Source organism: Electrophorus electricus, chromosome 15 (assembly GCF_013358815.1).
Source record: "Electrophorus electricus isolate fEleEle1 chromosome 15, fEleEle1.pri, whole genome shotgun sequence".
Taxonomy (NCBI): domain Eukaryota; kingdom Metazoa; phylum Chordata; class Actinopteri; order Gymnotiformes; family Gymnotidae; genus Electrophorus; species Electrophorus electricus.
Genome location: NC_049549.1, coordinates 18,403,949 through 18,427,337, shown reverse-complemented (window position 1 = coordinate 18,427,337; position 23,389 = coordinate 18,403,949). Strand labels below are relative to the sequence as shown.

Here is a 23,389-nt window from a genome sequence, read left to right as displayed (position 1 = left end):
GTCAGTGCAATATGAACAATAAGTACTAGAGATTCAGTTAGTCAGTGGTCATTTAAATACTTCACAAATAGGTGGGTCTTCAGTCTGCGTTTGAAGACTGTAAGGGGCTCTGCTGTCCAGACAACCAGTGAAGTTCACTCCACCATCTGGGCGCCAGGACAGAGAATAGTCTCCATGCTTGTCTTCCATGAGACTTGAAGCCTGGTGTTTCAAGCCAAGCTGTACTGGAGGTACGGATGGAGCTTTGACGTGGATCCTGTCTCTTTAACCCTTTAGAGGAGGTCCGACCTCCCCCACAGGAACAGCCACTCCAACCGCAGCTGTTATTCCCCACCCCTGGTGTACTACTGAACCGCAAACTATAACTGACTGTATAACTATATAATGAACTTGCAAACTTTCAGAAAATCATTAGAGATGCTTGAAACATTTCCTCATTTTAAAAACATTTATTTTTGGTTCATGGATCATTTACATTAATAACAATCTCATTTACAATAATAATAATAATAATAATCTCCTTTTTGTAAGGAGAGTACAGCATTTTTATTTAATTGCTTTATTTAAATGTACCATTTTAAAAATAATCTAAATTACGTCAAAAGCATTGGATGTGTAAAGATAAACCTGTTTGAGATGTTTTAAATTTCAAATAAAGAATCCACCTGGAGCACGCGCGCTTGCTATCAAATTAAAGCGCCAGATTCCATCATGCGATGATGTAAGTCTCGTGCAATATGATCATGCGTGTTGGTTGTTCAGAGCGCGTGTCATTTCTTCTTCGTGGAAGACCTCAGTGCATTTCGTGGAATATTGGAGTGCTGAATACAAGTGTGTTAGTACTGAATAAATACAAGTGTGTTAATACTGAATACTGAACACCCTGTGCTAACACCTCAAATAAATACAAGTGTGTTAATACCGAATACTGAACACCCTGTGCTAACACCTCAAATAAATACAAGTGCGTTAATACTGAATACCTTGTGCTAACACCTCAAATAAATACAAGTGCGTTAATACCGAATACTGAACACCCTGTGCTAACACCTCAAATAAATACAAGTGTGTTAATACTGAACAATACTAAACCACCGGCCTTTTAAATGTAGACGGACCACGCACGTCCAGGTCTGGCGAGAAAAGCCCGTTTACCGGCAGAGGGAGACCTCTCCCCAGTAAATAAGACCAGCAAGTATGCCTGTTAATAAATGTGTGCAGATGTTAGTTATTAATAAAAATGATAACTATATACTTTGGAAAAATAAAACTATAATTATCGTCTATCAAAATATTTAAAAATAATTTAAAATTAATGCTGCTTGTTGGTGCAATTAAAAAAATAAGCCGGGCGACACTGCAATGACATCCTTGTGAAAGGCCGTTTATGAAGAGCATGTACTTGTACGTTCCGCCATGCAGAGCTGACACACGCGCCAGTCATTTGCTGCGGGGCCCGTGACGCACGTCGGGCTCCTCCTGCAGTGGGCGGGGCTACATATAACGAAACAGATGGGCGCTCGAGCTTTGTCTACAGGCTGTCAGTGTTGAGGGAAGGCACGGGCGCATTTCGGGTGTAGCTCGTGGCATTTGTAAAGATTAACGCCGCTGGTTTTGTAAGAGGAGAGAGAGCTGACAGAATTGCAGAGATCCAGCGCGGGCGTCTGACCTGTCCCCGCGCGCCTCGTAGGTAGGGTTCAAGCTCGAGAGAACTGACACGGAACAATACCGCGAGTCCTGCACGAGACGGAAGCTCGACGCGCGCCGTGGAGCGGACTTCGCTTGTGTGCGGTGTTGAAGTGCGGGCGTCCCCGCGTGATAGCAGCCTGTCCCGCGACACTGCCAGAGACCGAGACACGGAGACGCTGTCCACGATTGTCGCGTTGTCTCTTCCGGAGGAGCAATGCCGGGCTACGACTACAAGTTCCTCGAGAAACCCAAGCGGCGCTTCCAGTGTCCCCTGTGCAGTAAGGCGATGAGGGAACCCGTGCAAGTTTCCACGTGCGGACACAGATTCTGCGACACCTGTCTCCAAGAATTCCTCAGGTAGGATTGGGTGTCGCAACGAGAGCGTGCCTGATCTACACAACTCCAGAACGTGCACGCGCTGCTTTAATGTCGTCATCATTTCATACTCGTGTGCAGTTTCTGCACACATGAGCCAGTCTGATGTTTTTAACGGCTTCACGCGCCATCCAACAGGAGCTGAATGTTCATTAGTGTTACAAAGGGGCTGGCCTGGGGGCGGGGCTTCTGGGGTCAGGACGCAGAGGGGGCGGGGCTTCTGGGGGTCAGGACGCAGCAGGGGCCCGGCAGGGCGGGGCTTCTGGGGTTCAGCACACAGCAGGGGTCTCGGTTTCTGGGCGCCTATACTTTTGTTCGTTTACATTATTAGAATTATTGCTTTACTTTATGTACACACCTGACGGAGAAACCTCAAAGAACTGAGCATATCAGCTTTGTATGGACATTTACATTGTGTTTGGCTGGTTTGAGCTGTACAAAGAGTGTGTGTGTGTGTGTGTGTGTGTGTGTGTGTGTGTTCCCAGGCAGTGTATACGCTCAAACCTCGACCTGTATCTTATTTTACCCTGAAGCGATTGGGTGAGCCGGGGGGTGTACAGGCATTAGAGAGCGGAGCTGTCTGTCTCACACGGGATTAGTGAGGGATTCCTTTATTGGAGTCGGAGCACCACTGCTGAGAGGACCATAGTGCTGTCCCTCAGAACTCATTTGTGCACAGCTCATTGGAATGACATCCGTGCACCGAGGCATGTCCACACGCTGGCAAAAACCATTCAGTGTTTCCATATGATTTTCCAGTAGTTCAGTAGTGTGGAGTATTATTTTCCAGTAGTTCAGTAGTGTGGAGTATTATTTTCCAGTAGTTCGATACTGTGGAGAATTATTTTGCAGTAGTTCAGAACTGACTGCTGCTCTGTCTGACATTTTCACTTTACTTTTACTGACTTTTAATAATAAAAACTATTCATTATATTATTAACACCAAATTCATACTGGGGGAGAAATACATTAACTAATAGTAAATAACAGTTAAAGAACATTTTACAGGTACTAAAGCGCAAACAGGCGCACAACTACTATCTATCTATCTATATATATATATATAGTAGTGGGCCCTGTAAACGCCTTTTCCCTGTAAACATTGGTCTCTGGCTCTGTGCCAGTTTTGCCTGCAGCACTTTGTGGTCGTTGCATGAACTGCTTGGGAGATGCAGGGTCCTCAGGCAGGTCTGCAGCCCACCCGCCCCCCAGGGTCGGCTGTTTCACTCACCTCCGTGCCTGTTCACGTAAGCGTGTCAGTGTCAAGACGTACATGCTGTGTTTTCTGGGCAGCTTTGTGTCTGTGCGTGCCTCATTGTCTTACGCACAGCATTAAAAAGACAGCAGCTAATTCTGTTCCAGCAGCGCGCTGTGATTGGCCGCTCAGAAATATCGACCAATCAAGATCAGAGGATCACCTGAATAAAACCAGGCAAGAGATGGTGAGTCATCAGACAGTCTGTGTGTCCCTAGAGTGAACGGATGATGACTTTTCTTTTCCAGATGAGACTGACACCAGTTTAACCTGCTGTTAGAAACATGCTGCTCCTCTTCACAGTCAAGCCTTGACATGAGGAAGAGTCAGACCAGTCTTCGCACTGGGCACATGCTCTCTGCTCTCGCTGCACATAGTTACGCTTACATGCTTTCTTTTCACTAAAATCAAAATCTTTGTGGTAATTGGGTATAAAGATCATCAAACTGAAATGTGATTTCCCAGGGCAGTATTGATTGGTCTTTGTTCTGTGAGATGGTCTTTGTTCTGTCATGCAGTGTTTACAGATGTACAGTATGGAAGTAATGTGTTCCCCTCCAGACAACCCTCCATCAGTCAGGACATCCACAACAACAGTAAAGAAAATGCACTGCGTGTGTGACTCAGCATGTGTGTGTGCAGCACCTCAGCACCACTGCTCTCTAGGCCAGGTTTGAAGTGCTGTGATCAGGCTGAACGGAGGTCTGATCTCCCGGAACACAGCCAGCGCGCAGGAGAGCCGTAAATGCTGCAAATAAGCCATGTTTCCTCTGAAGGAGGCAAGTGTAAATAATGTCAGCATCTCCGGAGGCCCCTGTAGGGACCTGGGAGGCCCTGGGAGGGGGTTGCGGACGTCCTCTCAGCTCATCACTGCAGTCACGTGTGTGTTAGGAAGCAAACTCTGATCTTAAAGAAGCTAGTTCAATCTTTCGTCATAACATAACATAACGACGCCGGTCACGCAGCAACCGAGCATGCTGAGTGACAGGTGTAGACACTGTCCTGCCCCTGGTGTCCTGTCCACTCTTTCTTTGTGGTTTCCTCTATATGACGTGTGAGCATCTGAGTGGACGTCCTTGTCAGGGCGTCAGAACGAGGCTGCACGCTCATTTGTACACGGCTGTGTCTGAGCTGCTGTGCTGTTGCTGCAGTCCCTGCTGTGTGTGTAGAACACAGCGGAAGAAGGACGCAAAATAGTGAGGATGAGGATGAGGAAGCAGAGGATGACTTGACCCTTGTTCTGGCCACCTGCAGAAGCAGCGGCCTCCCGAAGGCCTCACTGAACTGACCTCTGTGTGTTGAAGTCTTATTTTCCGAGAGGAGCAGAATGGACTCTTTGCCCAGATAGACAGCGAGCGGATGAATGAGCCGCGTTAGCACGGCTGTGGCCAGCGTGGTGCTGGAGCCAAGTGGAGGAGGAGGTGGAGCTTGGGGAGATATTTCTACACCCACAGCCTCACAGGTGGCACCCTGGCAGTGGGCCCCACCGGGGGCTGGTGGGCCAACCATGCCTGAGCACCCGCGGGATCTGAATGGCCCCGTTCACATGCACAGCATCCGGTGAAGAATGGTGCGCGTGTGTATGGAGTTGGCACAGATCACATCTTAAAGACAGATCTATCTGTTTGTGTCTGAATGCTCAAGTAATCTGACTTTTGGTGGAATTTTCCAGTTTAAAAAATGCCAATATATGGAATTCTTTGAAGAGGAAACATGATGGCATATTGAGAAAATTAACAAAAATGAGCATTTATTTGCAAAAGACCTGCCAAAATGACTTAACCTCAGCTGCACACAGCTGCAAAATATAAGGCCTTCCTGCAGTTGAGTGTGTGTGAAACGTGGACAACATTCCTTGCATGTGGTAGTTTTCCTCTATAGACCCTTGTTGTTTTGAGTGATCCGGAGGGTGGGAGGAAATAGCAGAGTGGGGGGGGGGGTGTAGGAGTGGAGGGGTAACCCGAGCCCCAAGTCCAGCTGCGAGGACGAACGGCGAGCGAAAGTTGGGTGTTGTATTCCTGCAGCTGCAGGGTTAGGGGTGGGCGGGGCCATTACTGCCTGCTAGTCTCACGCTCACAGCGAAGCCGGTTTAGACGTTTCTTTGTTATTAACAAGGACTGAGGGTGTTGGCGACAGCACAAGGCAGGAAGCTCTTCACACAACTGACCGCGCCGTCGAGTGTGTGGCCGCATTCCTCTGGTGAACAGGCACGGAGTCGCACGGCCTGGGCTGGAGAGAGCCGACACACACGAGGCACTCTGGGAGATTTCCAACATGCTCGGGCATGTTCACAGCCCATGAAGACCAAACGCACTCCCCTCTCGCAGGAGGAGGTGCAGGGTGAGGTATTTGAGCTATGCAACAAACTACCGTTGTGTCTCGGAGACGCCTGGCAGAGATCCTCTCTGAACCTGGTCAGCAGGGGCGCCACACTCCCGCCTGTATGCACAGCACAGCAGCTCGTGTGACCACACAACACTGCGCAAACACCACCTCACAAACACCGCACAACACACCACAACCGCAGTACTGACAAACCTGTTACAGTTTGTGTGCAAGCGTCTGTGCGATAACACTTCTCTGGTACGGCAAAGATCGTTTGTTTACTTTTAGTCCTGCGCTCGTGTTCCGTATCTCTGCACTGCAGTTGTTTTTCTGCTAATCCTGGACCACGTGCTTCTGGAGTTTGATAAGCACCTGAGAGTGCTTCAGATGTGTGTTCCAGTGGTCGTCACACACACTCCACTTCCAAGAGCCGTGAGCAGACTGGAGTGGGAGGGGTTAAGAGCACCCGACAGCCCAGCGTGGTATCTGATCTGAGGTCAGTTCCAGGTCCTCACCTGCCCTACAGCGAGTCTGCGCAGGAGTGTGCAGCGTCTCGGAGCCTCAGTACTGCGTGGGAGAGCGTCTAGGCGGTGCTTGCTAAGTGCCTGCTAGTGTGAAAGGGCTCACGTTGCGCAGCTGACAGGCGGGCATGTCGGGAATGTGTGTGCCGAATCCGGGAGGGAGGCAGCTGGCGGAGGGGAGATCGGGGAAAGGGGCATCTGGGGGGCATCTCCGGTTCTGGGGCACCTGTCTTCGTGAAAAGGCCCTCTTGTGGGCTGCAACAGGTGTCTGTGGAGGAGTTCAGCCTCTTGCTTGGGCCCCCTCCCTCACACACACACCCCCACACACACACGCACACATCCAGCATTATTGGCAGTGTTTATGGTTAAGGCGGTGGGACTCCATGTCCACACCTCGGTTCTGTCCCCCTGGTAAGCATGAAAGAGCCGTTTGTGATGTCTTCCTTGCAGGCCAAGTGGGTCTCTGCCCCCTCCACACAACTGCTCTGTTTAGCCTCCCAGGCTCCGCCTTCTCACCAGGCCCTGCCCTCTGTCCACACAGTCAGCCTATTCATTCTGTGAGGAGGGGAGGAGATGCTTCCTGCCTCCTGCTCCTTATCCGAGGAGTGTTGGCCGTCCTTCATACGTCTGCCAGGTCTGTGCTATGTGGTTCACTAGTGATCAGACACCAGTCCCTGCACTCCTCACTCCTGCCACTGTGCACACTGACAGTCGTGTGTTCCTGACATCACGGTTTGACACAGACGAGTCCACACAGGTGGTTGTGTCTCACTACGAACTCCTGCCTCGGCCTGGCGGAGTGGACAGGGACTAAGCTGTCTCTCCCCTCTCTGTGACACAAAGAACATCACCTTCCCATGTTGCCATGGCCACCAAAGTAGTGGTCCCAGCCAATCAGGAGCTAGGTGAAGAGATGAATGAGTCTGCTGACAAACAAATGATGAATTCCCTCTCTTCTCTTTCCACTGCATCTCTCTCTCTCTCTCTCTCTCTCTCTCTCCCTCTGTCTCTCATCTCTCTTCCTCTCTGATCTATGGACTTGCAGTTGAGTCAGAAGAAACATTTAAATTGCATAATCTCTCTCTTCTGCTTTGAAGTCACTCGGAGGGAAGTGACTTGCTAAAGTGTTTAAAGAAGCTTTGATTTTAAGGCATGAGAGAAAGAGAGCGCAAAACAGAGGGAGGGAGGAAGGGAGAGAGAGAAGACACTCCAGGAGCAAGAACAGAGGAAAGTTTGGGAGGTTTGTCAGGACGGTGGAGGTGAGTCATGGCGTGCAGCTGTGACTCAGTCCATCAGTTACTCTGCAGAGAGCGTAGGGCGCCGTCACCAACTTCCCCCGAGAAGTGCCACACTTTCAAACAAGTTTCAGTCAGTCTGACTCAGCGGCAGTGAAGATCTGCAGATCCAAGCCCAGCGTGGTCCTCACGTCCGCCCGTCTGTCTGAGTCCAGCTCACCTGTTCGAGGGATGACGCTGGAGTCGTGGAACAGTAAGGGTTGGGAAGGATTATGTGGGATTATATAAGGATGCAACAGAAGGCTAAAATGCGTATGAGGGCGTGGCGTCTTTCCCATCTCCACCGGGATTGGATGGAACCTTCAAGCCAACACCTGAGTGAGCACTCCTCACACCCCCGCCTCACTCCTCACACCCCCTACTGTGCTGTGTCCACAGCGTTTAGAGAAGAATGCGGACATGTCATTTATTTACATTTACGTTTCATTTACATTTTCTACATTTAGCAGACGCTCTTATCCAGAGCGACTTACAAAAGTGCTTTGTTATTTCCTCATAGAACATATCCTAGTACAGTACAGTAGGTTACAGTCCAATATACCAATGAACTAGAATACTGTAGAGGTACAGGGATCGCTGCTGATGACTAGAAGTGCAAAAGACATATAAGCTCTGTAACAGACATCAGTCAGTGTAATAAACAATAAGTACTAGAGTTAGTCAACATAAGAGCAGGGTGAGTCGTCATTTAAATATTCCACCAATAGGTGGGTCTTCAGTCTGCGTTTGAAGACTGTAAGGGACTCTGCTGTCCAGACAGCTCGGGAAGTTTCGTTCCACCATCTGGGAGCCAAGTTATGGCCAGACTGGTACTGGGTTAGAGAGCCCAGTCTTCCCGTGGGCCGGCTCTGGGCTAGTGTTCCACTCACCCAGTGGGATGGGCCTTGTTAGGCTTGTTCTGAACCTACCAGTGTTTTGTAAGAACTTTGACCTTGCCGTTGGGTAGTGTGTTCAAACAGACGAGAGAAGAGGGGAACATTAGTATAATGTTACCTGTGTTTGTGAAATGTTTGGTGGCTTTTGTGAACACTGTTTTTTACATATTTTTATTATTATGCATAATTAAACTATATAATAAAGTAAGACGGTTGATCACAACATTTACTTTTATATCTTGCACTTACACCTTTTTCTTTAAAACGTTTGACTGTACACTGGGCATGTTTGTAACAAACTGTTGGCGGGTGTAGGCACGTGGTGAAGACAGGCAGTGAATGTGAGTCAGTGCTCCAAACACCAGCCTGGCACCACAGAAATATTGACTACACACGCTCAGTAGCAGGGCATGAGTGGAAGGCGTGAATGACATTACGCTACTAGTGCTGGAATTCATCTGGTCAACAACACAATTATACAAACACTGTAAGAGTTTGAGTTTCGAACCTCTTGAGATCATCAGAACATGACGCTGGAGGATGTGAGGTCAGCAGTGGGCTTGGGTTAGCCTTGCTGATGAGGGTTGAGCATCACTGCACCACATCCTCCATCACAGTGGAATAAGGGCCTTTTGGCAGGTTGTCGTATTTGAGAAAGTTTTTAAAAGCTAGGTACAGGTGAGAAGGTTCGTTCTGATCCATGTAGAGTTCAGCGAAGGGTTCAGAAAGTTCTAGAAAAGAGTTTGGAGTATTCTAGACAAGCAGCTCTGGGTTCTTCTAGTCTTGGGATATATAAGGAGGACTTTGGGCTGCCCTCTCTGCACTTAGTGCTAAACTTAGACTCGCCATGTCTAATTAAAAGAGAGAAGAAATAGTTTACCATTAACCTACATCTGTGTGTGATTGTGTCACCGCGTGTGTGAGGAAACGACAAAATGTCAGGAATGTGGTAGAGGTTGGGAAGGACTGAGGAGTGTCGAGAAAGTGGGAAGAACACAGGAGCTGCGACCTTTGACACCTGCGATGACATAACATGCCCTTTTGACACCTCCGCAGAGACCAGCGTCTCCACCACCCCATCCCCCATGTCTCGAGTATCTCCACACCCCTCTCGCATCTGCATGGAGGGCCGTCCCTAGTTAGCAGCCATGTGTCAGCAGGACAAAGACGCTCATACCATTGATATGGTTTCTCACCTGCTTAACGCCAGAGTTCTCCAGAGAATGGACCTGGATCGAGGTCTGAACCGAATGTCCGAGGTGTGCGCTCTCCAGTGGCCCCTGATTTAAATGTTCTGACACAGGGGGATTGTGCTGGATGGGGAGGACTGTGTTTGAGCCGCGGGCTGGAGCTCAGTGGGGGGGTTTGTAGCATTTTATTGATGGTGTTCCACTGGTGGCCTCCAGTAGAAAGGCAGTCAAAGTTTAAGGCTGATGCGACTTACTGGTCCAGTAGCAGTTCTGCTTTCATCCGTGATCCTGAAAAGTCTTATGAACATTTTACATGGGTGGGGTTGACCTTAAATAACCTTCCAATAGTCAGTTAGGATTTCATGTCAGAGGAGTGTTTGAGCCTGACTCTGCAGAACAGATCCCGTCTGTGGAGGCGCACGTCAGTGAACGCTCTGATGTTTCTCTAACCTTTTCGTATGGAGGGGCAGTGCTCACAGATGGTTTGTGCTCCAGAATGTCAGCACAGAGTGTGCTCACAGCAGTCGGGGAGTTGAGGAGCTCTGTGTCAGCGCGAACCCGCGTGACCGGCACGGCACGTGGCGCGTGCATCACGCAGTGTTTTGACAGGAACTGGCACGGGTCCTGTGAGTAATCGGGTCGCTCTCCCTCCACCCATGCACCTCCACCCATACCTCCTCCCATGCACCTCCTCACAGCCCAGGAGTTTTAAGGCCTGTCTCCTTGTGAAGCTGCCATGTTGTTATACTGCTGTGTTGGTAACACGTCCTGGCAGAGAAGGTTTGTTGTGATGGACAAAAGGGAGAGAAATGGGGAGGATATCCGGACCATACCGGACCGGACCAGACCGGACCGGACCATACCGGACCGGACCGGACCAGACCAGACCATACCAGACCATATCGGACCAGACCATACCAGACCGGACCGGACCGGAGTAGAAAGGTTTTGTTAATGTCTGAAAATGTAATCAACTCTGACCTGAATTCAAGCATAGTGGATGTTAGTCACACGAGGCAAACAGGAAACAGGAGATCCAAACGCCTGTCCCTCCAACTGGACAGTCGAGTCAAATCGCAGTCAGGTTGTTGTCATTACAGATTCTGGAAGCGTGTGTGTGTATGAACATATACTAAAAGGAAGACGTCCTCCTTATATACAGTATGTTCTCCAAACTTCAGTTTGTTGGTCAGACACTATTAGACCGTCTTAAGACATGGAGACATGGCTGTCACGTCGCATAGTGTGTTCAGTACATGCCCGACAATGTCTGTCTTGCTCACTCACTCACTTTTGTGCTCTCTCTCTTTTCTCACACACACACACACACACACACACAGCTAGATTTGAGGGATTAAAGAAAGGCCACCAGTGATAAAATGGGATTTCTGTGTCCTCCCTGCACTGAGAGAGCTGCAGTGGGACATGGGAGACTGAGACTAGCTGGAACGGAGGCTGTACTAGAGTTGGGACGAGCAGAAAGGCTCGTTGGCAGACACCCAAGCACTTCCACCCAAGATACTAGTCTACATTCCTACATGCATAATAATGGACACTGTAGTTACTGGCAGCTCTGGAGGTCCTCGATTAACTCCCTGTCCGTCTCTTCTGAATAGTGCTGTCTGCAGTGCAGTTAACCAGCACACGGCAACGAGAGCACAAATAAGACCGCCCTTCAGCTGTGGCGAGGGAGGGGGGGTGGAGGTGCAGATTGGTGGGTTGTAGGTGGGGTGTAGTGGGCTGGGGTGGGGTTTGATGGGCTGGGGGTGGGGTTATGTCAGGGCACACAGGGAAGTTTGAGAGCAGGAAGGTCTGTTTTGCAGTACAGACCAACTCTGCATCCTGGATCTGTGCCCTTAAAACTCTGGTCTGGTGCTGCTAGCTGGCTTGGTTACCGGTGGACATGTAATTCCATTGTCTCCTAGCTACATTGCGTTTGGTAAAGGTCATATGGTGATGCACTGGACCTCATGAGAGGCGGAGGTCAAACAGCAGTTGCTGTAGTAGCAGGGTTGGGCATGACAAATGTACGTAGCCACCTGGAGGACCAGTGACCCATAAGTCCTGCTCTTGAAGTGCCAGCGCTGGATTGACGCTGCCATCTTGGGTCCCGTTAGCTGTGCGTTGCTGCTGGTAATTGTGGCTCCCAGTAACTGCTGAAAACTTGCTGTGTGAGCTGAAGTATTTTAGTCTTTTTCAAGGGTACAGATCTCACAGTGAAGCTTGCCACAGGCACTAGGAACGCTGTGCTCACTTGTGCTGAAGTGGAAGAAATTCCAAAGACGCCCATGTGCAGGACTGCCAGTCTCGACCACACGGCACACGTCCAGGCTGCAGGAACAGGCCTCCCTGGCCTCTTTTTTCTGATGGAAGTCCAGCCCCCATCACGGGGCTGCTCATCTCTGGGGCACAAAACAGCGACGAAGCTTCCTGGGGCAGATTGGCTTCCCCTTACCCTTCCTGGGGCAAATTGGTTTCCTCTCACCCTTCCTGGGGCAGATTGTTCTGACAGTGTCTGGCCAGTCTCTCTGCATCTCCTCCAGCTCATTTAGCGGCATTAGCCTTTAAGCTTATGAGGTGCTCATTTGACCCCTAACCCCTGACTCCCGACCCCCGGCTTCCTGTCTTGCCTTGGTACAGCAACGTTAGGGGAGCAGCCTGAGTGCAAGGACTCTGATGGAATATGAACTGTTTTGTCCTGTTCCATGGTTTCGAGTGAGCATCTGGAGAGGGACTGATTGATTGATTGATCCCCCAAAAATGTGGTTTTTAATTTGTTGCATGGTACCCTGCTGACACGCTGACCCTAATGTGGTGTACCGAGGGGGGCGGGGTTAAGCCTGCAGCACCACAGGGTGACTTTATAGTTCCTCCAGATTAGGGCCCTCGGACTCTGTGGGGCCACTGTGTCCACCGTCTTGCTCGCTACAGCTCAAACTAGGGTCTGTTTAACCGAGCTGCAGATTAAAGGATATTCATCGGACATTCCTTGCGTGTTTTCCTGAGATGTGGATTAATGGACGGTTTAGGCCCTGCTCTGAGACGCGGTATTTCTGTTTTTAGACATTCACACAGCAGTGTTTTGTGTCTCCTGGTGCTGAAACAACACTGCTCTTTCCTACTTTGTCCTTCTGGTGTTGGAATGGCTCTCTGTGTCGGGAGTGACTCCTGCCTCAGCTTGAGGGATCTGTTCCCCAGACAGGTTCTTTGTTAGGTTTTTATTTTAAGAGAATGTTATACAATATACCACACACACACACACACACACACACACACACACACACACACACACACACACACACACACGCGCGCGCGCATGCGCACACACACACACACCTCTCCTATTACTGATATCTACTGTCACTTCCATTATTTACCAGAGTGAATATTTTATGGTGAGTTGCAGAGGGCAGCTTCACTAATGAGCTGCTTCACCCCTCAAAATTCACCACAAATCTCTCCCTCTCTCTCTCTCTCCCCCTCCCTCTCTCTCTCTGTCTCTCTTAAATTCAAATTGCTTTATTTGCATGAATTGTAATTAATAACTGTTGCCAAAGCAATTAACAGAATTATTTACATTAAAAGTGATAAAATTGTTGAACAAAAGGCACAAAAAGAAATAAATGTATATAATGAAGCTTTATATACACCTACTGTACACACGCCCACACACTAGCAAACGTACGCACACATTCACACACATACTTTAACACATGTATGTGCTGACAAACAAATACACTTAAATAAATATTACATATACATGGGGCTGAATTAAGATATGGTTTATTTTCTCAGTGTGACGGTTATAAACTGATATTTTAACACATTCAGAAATTTGTCCTATATTTTTATGTTCATAAAAGAAGTGTAGATCTATATGTCTGAAGTCTTGTATGAGGTGTGCATATTTTGTGCGTGAACAGAGAAAGTGCTGTTCTGTTTGTTTCTCCCGAACTGCACTATCTCTCTCTCTCTCTCTCCCCCTGTGTCTGACTTTTCTCTCTCTCTCTCGTGCTCTCTCTCTCTCTCTCTCTCTCTCTCTCTGTGTGTGTGTGTGTGTGTGTGTGTGTGTTATGAAGAGCTATTTAAAAAGAATGGTCGTCTCTCCCTAATCTAGTCTCTCCACCCTGTGAACAAGCAAATAAGTAACTGATCTTCCTCCAGCTGGGTGCTGGTCCAGCCCTCTGCCACGCCCCCTGCCCCACCCCCTGCCTGCTTCATCCTGCACCTACTCATGGCAGCTCAAGATCTTATTCGTACCACATCACTGGAAAAGACAACGAGGAAATATGAACCCGAGCACAATAAGAAGCTCTGTGCTCGACTGGCCGGCTGGGTGGAGGCCCGGCTGGGTGGAGGCCCGGCTGTTTTTAGCTCTGTGGTAAGATCCTCACGGGACATGGAGACAGAGATGATTGGGATGTTGGCGGGGTTAGGCCCCGGCTGACAGGCGGGCAGTGCCGAGACTGCAACACCCCCCCACTGTTTCATTACTCGGCTCTCCACTCATCTGGTTTTGACAGGCCTGTTGTGGTCGCTCTCATCACACATGTCCTTGTGTCAAAATAAAAGCCTTGTAAGCTGGTCTGTATGTAGAGTCGTGTGTGTGTGTGTGTGTGTGTGTGTGTGTGTGTGTGTGTGTGCGCGCGTGAGCTGGGTGGTGATCGTGAAATGGCTCATTTGTAACTGATCAGTGTTCTGCACTGCAGTTCACATGGCATTAAACGCACACTAGTTCACATGGGGTTAAACACTATAGTTCACACGGGATTAAACACACTAGTTCACACGGGATTAAACGCACACTAGTTCACACGGGGTTAAACACACTGTAGTTCACACGGAGTTAAACGCACTGTAGTTCACACGGGGTTAAACACACTAGTTCACACGGGGTTAAACACACACTAGTTCACACGGGGTTAAACACACACTAGTTCACACGGGGTTAAACACACACTAGCTCATACAGCATTAAACACACACTAGCTCATACAGCATTAAACACACACTAGTTCACACGGGGTTAAACACACACTAGCTCATACAGCATTAAACACACACTATTTCACACGGGGTTAAACACACACTAGTTCACACGGCGTTAAACACACTGTAGTTCACATTGCGTTAACACATCTGCTTTGCTTCTGTTTGCAGTGAGGGGGTCTTCAAGTGTCCTGAAGACCAGCTCCCACTGGACTACGCCAAGGTAACGGCCCTCCACCTCCCTCTATTGCATCAGGCCCTCGAGCACTAGTTCAGGCTGAACCCAGAGGCCTGGTTCTGCTCCTGGTTCTGGAGTTATTCCCATGTCCCTATAATCTCATGAGCTCTGAGACAAAGGGGCCTCATTCACAGACACACTTGGGAGGTCGCGGCGAGCTGTGCCCCCATCCACACCCATACCTACCCCACATCTCACAAATTAAACTAACCAACAACCACAGACATCTGACTATGCTGGGAATCTTGGCCATGGAACCTCGGAATCTTGGCCGTGGGATCTGGGAATGTTGGCTGTGGAGGAGTGCAGAGGTAGGAAGTGTAGGTGGACAGGACTAGGAAGATGGGAGTCATCTCAGTTTTCCTCCATCTCGGTTCACATCTGCTAGAAGAAGACCTGCCGTCCTCCAGATATGGAGCATCTGTGCGTGTGCGGGAGACAATAAGAATTTCTCCCTTTGTTTGGTTGGCGTGGTGATGATGATGGGAAGAGAAGTGCAGCAGCTCTGAATATAGCATCATGGGGAATCTCATTGAACCACCAAGCTGATTCGCAAACTATTTCTGGTAGACTTATCTAAAGAGTATCCACACAATAACATCCCAAAATCCTCGCTTCTCCCAAACTATTTCTGGGAGGAAATTACAACCTTCTATTTGCAATCATCTTGCCCTGTACCCCTCTGAGGAGAAGGATTCCACCCAGTCTCCTTAATTAGAGTCTCTGTGTGAGTCCCAGCCCCTCCCTCAGGGCTGGGCGGAGGTCTCTCCTCAGAAACCACGTCACTTCTCCCTCACGGTCCCTCTTTGAGTTTAACAACATCCACTGGTTTCCACAGAGTTTAACAGTATGCCAGGCAGTAGTCACGATATTCTTATCGTGAAATATTCTTAGATGCAGCTGTTTTGTGCCAAGAGCTTGCTTAGCTTAGTCTCCAGGGATCCACTTAGTCACTTGCTCAAGTGTGTGTCTAGATGTGGAGAGTAGGTGGGACCCGCTGTGTGTGTTCCTGAGGGTTTCGAGCAGGTACTCCACTGTTGCTGAGGTCAGTCTCTTGAAGGCTTGTGCGTGTGTGCGCGCGCATGTGCATGTGTGTGTGTGTGTGTACACCTGCTCATGTGAGCCCCGTCTCAGATGGTTTTCGAGTTGTTCATGGCATTCTAGGTAGGTGTACTTTCTCTCTATAGTAAACAGTGTGGTTGTAGCCGTTGTACACACCTCGTGCACCAGACTGCACGACCTCCCACCTCTTGAGTTCCAGAGCCACAGAGGGGTGGAGGAGTGTGAGCTAACTACTTCAGGAACACACATCAGACCTCTGGGTGTTTGAGCTCTGTTCCCCCACCACACACACACACACAAGCTCGTATTTTAAAGCTTGTTATTGTACTTTTTTTTTATGTGTACTTTTAGAGGATATTCTCCCCTACGGCTTGACTCTACCCTCTGGACTTTTATTTTGGTATGTGGATTTTACTTAGAGCGTGACTCAGTAGAGAGTTTCAACACTAAGGCCGCAGTGTTTGCTTGTTTACTTTGCTTGCTTCCTTATTTGTCTGATTCTTTATTTTTTTGTTTGATAGCTTGTTTACTTTGATAGAAAAACATTAAAGCAAAGATTGTGGCCTTGTCAAAATCCTCCAATTTATTTTTAAGAAATAAATTGAATGAGAAGTCTTTGTACCACGCGTGTGTTGGAGATATAACAAACAACGTGACAAACATTTCGTCTGTACATTAACCTCCTGCATCTGCTGCTGTGTGGGTCTGTGTATACTGGGATGTTTTTCATGAATGATGGACAATGGTAGGACTGTGTCCTCATTGGTTGGCTGATTTACACATGACTGTCTCCCCTAGTGTGTAAATAAAGTGCCCCTCCCCCGTTCAGCCCATTCACATCTAATGATCTTCCGCCTCTGCTCTGTTTATATTGGACTCCACGGTGACAGACGTGTGCGCGTGGGTATATGTGTGTAGGTGTGTGTGTGTGTGTGTATAGGTGGGTGGGTGTGTGTGTGTGGTTAATCTCTGGTCATGTTCCGCAGATCTATCCTGACCCTGAACTGGAACAGCAGATCTTGGCTGTGTAGGTGTGTGTGTGTGTGTGTGTGGATGTGTGTGTGTGTGTGTGTGTGTGTGTGTGTATAGGGGCTGTGGGTGTGGTTAATCTCTGGTCGTGTTCTGCAGATCTATCCTGACCCTGAGCTGGAGCAGCAGATCTTGGCTGTGTGTGTGTGTGTGTGTGTGTGGCTGTGTGTGTGTGTGTGTGTGTGTGGTTAATCTCTGGTCGTGTTCTGCAGATCTATCCTGACTCTGAGCTGGAGCAGCAGATCTTGGCTGTGTGTGTGTGTGTGTGGTTAATCTCTGGTCGTGTTCTCCAGATCTATCCTGACCTTGAGCTGGTGCAGCAGATCTTGGCTGTGTGTGTATAGGTGTGTGTGTGTGTGGTTAATCTCTGGTTGTGTTCTCCAGATCTATCCTGACCCTGAGCTGGAGCAGCAGATCCTGGCTCTGGCTATCCGTTGTATCCACAGTGAGGAAGGCTGTCGGTGGACCGGCCAGATGAAACAGCTGCAGGTCAGTTTATGAGCCCTGCTGACTCCTCCCTCTTCTCACCTTGCTACTTTTCCTTGTCTCTGTTCATTTTTGTGTTTTCTCTTCCTAAATGTTCTCTGTTCCCATTCCGGTCTTGGCTTTTCCCTGTACCATCCATGGCAGTCTGTCCTGCGAGCGTAACTGAGTGAGTGTGCACGTTACAGCCCAAGGCAGTGTGCTGATGTTCTCTCTTTCTCTCTCTCTCTGCCTCTCTTTGTCTGTTTGTCTGTTTCTCTCTCTCTCTCTCTGTCCCTCTCTTCATCCCTCTCTCTCTCCCTCTCCCCCTCCCCAGGGCCATTTCTCCACCTGCGCCTTTAACGTGATCCCCTGTCCAAACCGCTGCGCCGCTAAGCTGACCCGCCGTGACCTGCCTGACCACCTGCAGCATGACTGTCCCAAGCGCAAGGTCAAGTGCGAGTTCTGCGGCAGCGAGTTCACAGGAGAAGCCTTCGAGGTAAGCCCCGCCCCAGGGGCATCAGTAAGCCCTGCCCAAATTGGTTGTTATTGTTTTGTCACTCAGACTGGTGAGACCTTGCTGTTGGCTTTTAGGCTGTAGGTAGGTCTGGACTCGTTTGGCTCACTGCTCATAAACAGTCTTTGAGCTCCAGCGCACTCGGGGTTAATATCTCACACTGCTGTCAGTCTTTTAGAAGCCCCTCCCCCACCCCTGTTTTGATGTGCTGGAACAAATTCCACAATTTAGAAAAGAGTTATTTAATGTGTCCTTTGATGTTGCTTTTGTTGCAAGTGTAGACTAGGAAGTTGAACCAGATTGGTAACCAACCAATTGGTATGTTTTATTCTGCCGAAAGCTTAGAGAATGTGCCCACATTAACAGACATGAACATCTGCTCTTTTGTGTCCTTGGCTTGTCTCTGTCCCAGAACCACCAGGGCATCTGTCCCCAGGAGAGCGTGTACTGCGAGAACAAGTGTGGAGCACGCATGATCCGGAGACTCCTAGCACAGCATGCTGTGGCAGAGTGCCCTAAACGCACACAACCCTGCAAGTACTGCGGCAAGGAGTTCGTCTACGATACCATCCAGGTCCGTCCTGCCCCACCAGCCAATCAACTAGCGACCAGTCAGCTAGCGGCCCAACGGCCAGCAGTTAGTCAGCTAGGGGGTGCTAATCCAAGTTCAAGTTCGGTTTATTCATCACATACATAGTCATACACAGTATAACGCGCAGTGAAATGGTCAAACGGGTTCTTCACCCCCAAGGCCTCACAGTAACAGAAGCTCTCGTGTTATAACATGTGAATGGAGGAGGGATCTGAGCTTTTATAAACTAAACTAAACCCTGAAAATACACACACACACACACACACACTTTTCCCTCATCTTTCAGTGCAAGCCTTCATTCAGGAGTTTCACTAACACGTTCTTACACTCTCTCATACCATAGTGTGAGCTACAGTACAATTATAACTTTGGGCTCTACTTGGCTTTCCATGTAATGAACCTTTATTCTAATTGACATGTTTAATTAGATGCATTCCCCACGCTGGCCAGTGAGGTTTACAGGACAGGGCTCAGTGTGTGTTGGCGCAGCATGTGAAGGACATGATGTCCATGTTCCCTCAGAGACCTGTGACCAAACTCCTCCGTCCTGTTGCCCTCTCACACAGAATCACCAGTACCACTGCCCCCGCTTCCCCGTGCAGTGCCCCAACCAGTGTGGCACGCCCAACATCGCCCGCGAGGACCTGGCAACCCACGTCAAGGAAAGCTGCAGCAGTGCGCTTGTGCTCTGTCCATTTAAAGATGCTGGCTGCAAGCACCGAGTGAGTCTCCCTTCCCCGACACCTCCTCATCTCTCATCTCCTCTCACCTCCTCCCCTCCCCCTTTGCACCGCATAACATGAAAGTGAATTTTTTTTTGGTTTTTAAAAGTCCACAGACAAGTGATGTCCAAACAAAGCTGTCTTCAGCGTGTAGCCCAGCGGCCCCTGGGTGTATTTTAATGAGAACCATGCTCTTCTGATCTGATGGAACCTTTTGTTCTATTTCTGAAGTTTTAATTAAAACTAAAAAGACTCGCGCTGTGGTGGTGAGAGCCGATGGGTTACATGTGTTCAGACTGGTGAGGTGATTGCGCTCTAGCCCCGCCCCCACCAATGAAATGAAGGCAGTAGGGGCACTCACGAGTTCTAATGCATACATGCAGAGCAACGCCCAACAGCAGTAACACATTGAGCGCACTCAGATATTCGTCTCAAGACGCGCTCCAATGAAATGTCTTGCTGGTTGCAGTGCCCGAAGCTGGCGATTGGCCGTCACCTGGAGGAGACCACTAAGTCCCACCTGACCATGATGTGCAGCCTGGTGGCACGGCAGCGTCAGGAGATGGCCGAGCTTCGCCGGGAGATGGAGGAGCTGTCTGTCAGCCACGATGGCGTGCTCATCTGGAAGCTCAGTGACTACTCTCGCAAGCTCCAGGAGGCCAAGCTCCATAGCAACCACGAGTTCTTCAGCCCGCCCTTCTACACGCATCGCTATGGCTACAAGCTGCAGGTTTCCGCCTTCCTCAACGGTAACGGCAGCGGCGAGGGATCGCACCTGTCCATCTACATCCGCGTGCTTCCCGGCGAGTACGACAACCTGCTGGAGTGGCCGTTCTCCTACAAGGTGACCTTCTCTATCCTGGACCAGAGTGACCCTTCGCTCTCCAAGCCGCAGCACATCACCGAGACCTTCAACCCAGACCCAAACTGGAAGAACTTCCAGAAACCCTGCAGCAGCCGCAACTCGCTGGACGAGAGCACGCTGGGATTTGGCTACCCCAAGTTTATCTCGCACGAGGAGATCCGCAAGAGGAACTACATCCGTGATAACTCCATCTTCCTGAAGGCTTCCATAGAGATCCCACAGAAGATCCTGTCCTGAGACAGAGACCTTTCAACTCACCAGCCTCTTAATGACACTTGTTTCCCTTCACAGACTAGAGAGACTTGGAGGACCATCTAGTGTTCCTCACAGTTGTTTGCGAGGCCACACGCTGTGTTGTGCTTCATAAATCGTCACATGCTTGTTTCAGATTTGCATTTTTTTCTCTCCTCAATGTGCATCAAAGCCTTTGGACATTCAATAGTGCCTAGAAAGTTTTAATTTAATTTAAAGTTGCGTTTTTAAAAAAATGTGATTTATGACAACTCTGTGACAGATGCTAGTTGAAGGGGTTGGAGTTTAAGGAGATGTTTGAGGAGATGTTTGTAGCCTTCACACTCTGGAAACAAAGGAATGGGGTTCCGACAACAGAGCCGCAGAACAGAAGATGGCTAGGAACTCACACACACTTACACATGTTTGCTTTCTGTTTACACACTCTGCCCCTCGAATGGTACTTGAACAGAAGCTCAGTGACATGGTCAACAGGACTCGTTTGTCCCGTATAACAGCAGCTGTGAAGTAAACGTTGCCCGCTCGGGCACCTCACTCTCAGTATGCCAAACTGGCTGTGGCATGTCTGTGATGCCTTGTTAAAAGCCTGCTCAGGAGAGATCTCCACATGGTGGAGGCAGAGGCAGGGGAGATCTCCTCACGGTGGAGGCAGGCGAGCTCTCCACGCGGCGGAGGCACTTCTGTCTAGAGTCACAATCTTCTGAGAGAAAGCGATGATGTAAGAATCTGTTCGCAAGCAGTCAGCGGCTACTGGAGGAGGAGCACTGGGTGAAGGGTACGGAGCTGGTGAAACTCCGCGTGAGAAGGTCACTGCCATCTTGTGAGGTTACCTGCGTGCTGAGGACAGTATAGCTGGTGAACCAACACATGGAATCAAAACTCCGGTATCTGTGAAAGAAATGTAGGCTGAAAAAGTGTCATGAGGAGGGGGTTTGGTCCCGGGGAGGGGGTGTGGTCCTCAGCTGGAAGCGTGGTTGAGTTACTCAGGCGCTGGTAGCCATATTTGCAGACACGCGTGTCATCACAGGTTTGAGGAGTGTTCTCACACAGCTGAGTAAGACAAACTTTGTGCAGTATGGTTGCCGGTCGTCCCTGCCGACCTCTGGAGGAGTTTCTCCGTAACTGAACATGTGAGCACTAATAAAGCCATGGGGAAGCACGCTGTCCTTCACGTCATGAAAAGTCCTGATTTAATCGCATTATAATACCAGCTAATATTTCCCACAGTAACTTTAAGAAAATGTGGGGGGGAACTTTTTGCAAGATTCTGTATTTTACAGCGTACTTTAACATTTTTTCTACGACATTTCTGAGGTAACGAGTAGAATGCTGTACTTTAAAACTTTTAGACCCTCTTAGAGTTTCATATTCTCTGGAGATTCTGTTTGTTTGCATATCCTGTATGTGTTATTTGCTCTTTAAAAGTATTTATTTTAAGCCACCACATCCGTACCTGTGATGGCACAGATGTTTTTTTATATGTTGACTGATGATTACTTGTCATTTTCCCCTTGAAATAAAATAATGTCCCCAGGAAGTCTTCTGGAGCGTGTGCTCAACTTTCCGTCACACGGTATTTCCTGTTTCCATATTTACACGTCTGCTCGTCACAAATATTTACTGTTCACATACATCACTTTCCACTTGGTTTTGGGTACTGGGAGGTGAAGGTCCCCACCAGTGTGTTGTACTGGTGGTGTTCATGTCTGTATTGGTCCGTCTTCACCTGCCCCAGGTGCCCGTGGTTAATGCCACGTGTGTGTGCCTTTGCTTCACAGCACTCAGAGCTGATTCTAGTTGACAGCTACTTTCTAGGACTGCACAATATGTACAGCTTGTTAATCATTACAATATTGGCTGCAGTGAGCAAGTTAGCATCTAACAAGTCACTGTGTGTGTGTGTGTGTGTGTGTGTGTGTGTGTGTGTGTGTGTGTGTGTGTGTGTGTGTGTGTGTGTGTGTGTGTGTCTGTGTCTGTGTGTGTGTGTCTGTGCGCGTGTGTGCTGACTTATCTTGGACATTCCAGAAGCCCTAAAGCACACAAAGCCACCCTCTTTCTGCTGTAGACATGCAGAGAGATGGGTGGATGGAGGGAGAGAGAGAGGTAGAGGAAGTGAAGCAGACTCAGGCCCTGCTTTGATGTCATGCCAGGCTTTTTTATAGGGCGTGGGGGCTTCCCCCAAAATGTTCCCCTCAGGAGAAAAGCTGCTACTCCACTTACCAAAGTCCGTTGTTGGGGCTGCAGTGAAGTTTTCAAGTTACGTTGGAACTTTTGAGGAACACTTTTGAGTTCCATGAAAACTTGTGTTTGCAGCTGAAAGAGCAGCTCAGAGTGAATGTACTAAGCCTCTCAGTTTCCATCTAGGCTTGATAGTAATAACCCACAATCCTTTCAGGACTGAAGTTTCCTGGCATGGCCAGTTTTGTGCTCCTCCAGGGCAGAGAAAATAGTAACCTCTAATTATACGAGATCTCACACACGCAGCAGAGAAGTCCCTCGTGATCCAGTCCTGCTCCGCTCCCCCTCGCTAGCCTCTACACGTCTCGCTGAAAGTTCTGCTCCAGCAAAAAGCCACCAGCGTCTACTTTGTTTACGCTGGAGGGTCACACTCCATCGTCATCCTCAGCACAAGGGCATGTGTGATGTGTGGAGGACCTTGGCCAGTGAGTTTTCCCAGCGATAAGGAGGCCAAGCACAGCGTGCTGAAGCAGAAAGCTCTGTGCACCCCGCCCCTCCCCACACTCAGACACACACACATCCAAAGGCGTCTGTTTTCCCAGTGGTGCCAGACTTCTGCTCCTCATGTTTGAAGGTAAACAAAGCATGTGTGGGTACAAGCTCGCCGTGCGGGAGCAGGGGTGCAGATATAACCGCTGGCTTTTCTCGTCCATAGAGTACTGAGAAACACTATCAAAGCCGAGGCAAGAATCCAGTACTAACAATGTGTTCCTCACGCTCAGAGGAGTAAACTCTCTATTCTCTTGTCTTCTTGATTATGGACAATTTCTGACAAAAGAAACATTCATAGACTGGCTGGTGTGGGTTTGGTGTTTATCAGGCACCATAAACAGAAGTGATGATTAATTAACTCCTTTCTAGATGTACTGAGTGATGTTTCATTAAGTGTTTTCTAGAA

The 23,389-nt window shown here is 49.0% G+C and overlaps 1 protein-coding gene across 1 annotated transcript; it reads left to right on the top strand.

Annotated features, from left to right (window-relative positions):
* The first annotated feature begins 1,286 nt into the window (after positions 1–1,286).
* On the top strand, positions 1,287–21,790 carry traf4a (tnf receptor-associated factor 4a). Its single transcript, XM_027026410.2, has 7 exons — positions 1,287–2,046; positions 14,686–14,737; positions 17,228–17,332; positions 17,643–17,804; positions 18,235–18,396; positions 18,981–19,136; positions 19,606–21,790. Exons 1-7 carry the CDS (start codon positions 1,904–1,906, stop codon positions 20,236–20,238), a joined length of 1,413 nt encoding a protein of 470 aa, XP_026882211.1. The 5' UTR covers positions 1,287–1,903; the 3' UTR covers positions 20,239–21,790.
* The last annotated feature ends 1,599 nt before the right edge of the window (positions 21,791–23,389 follow it).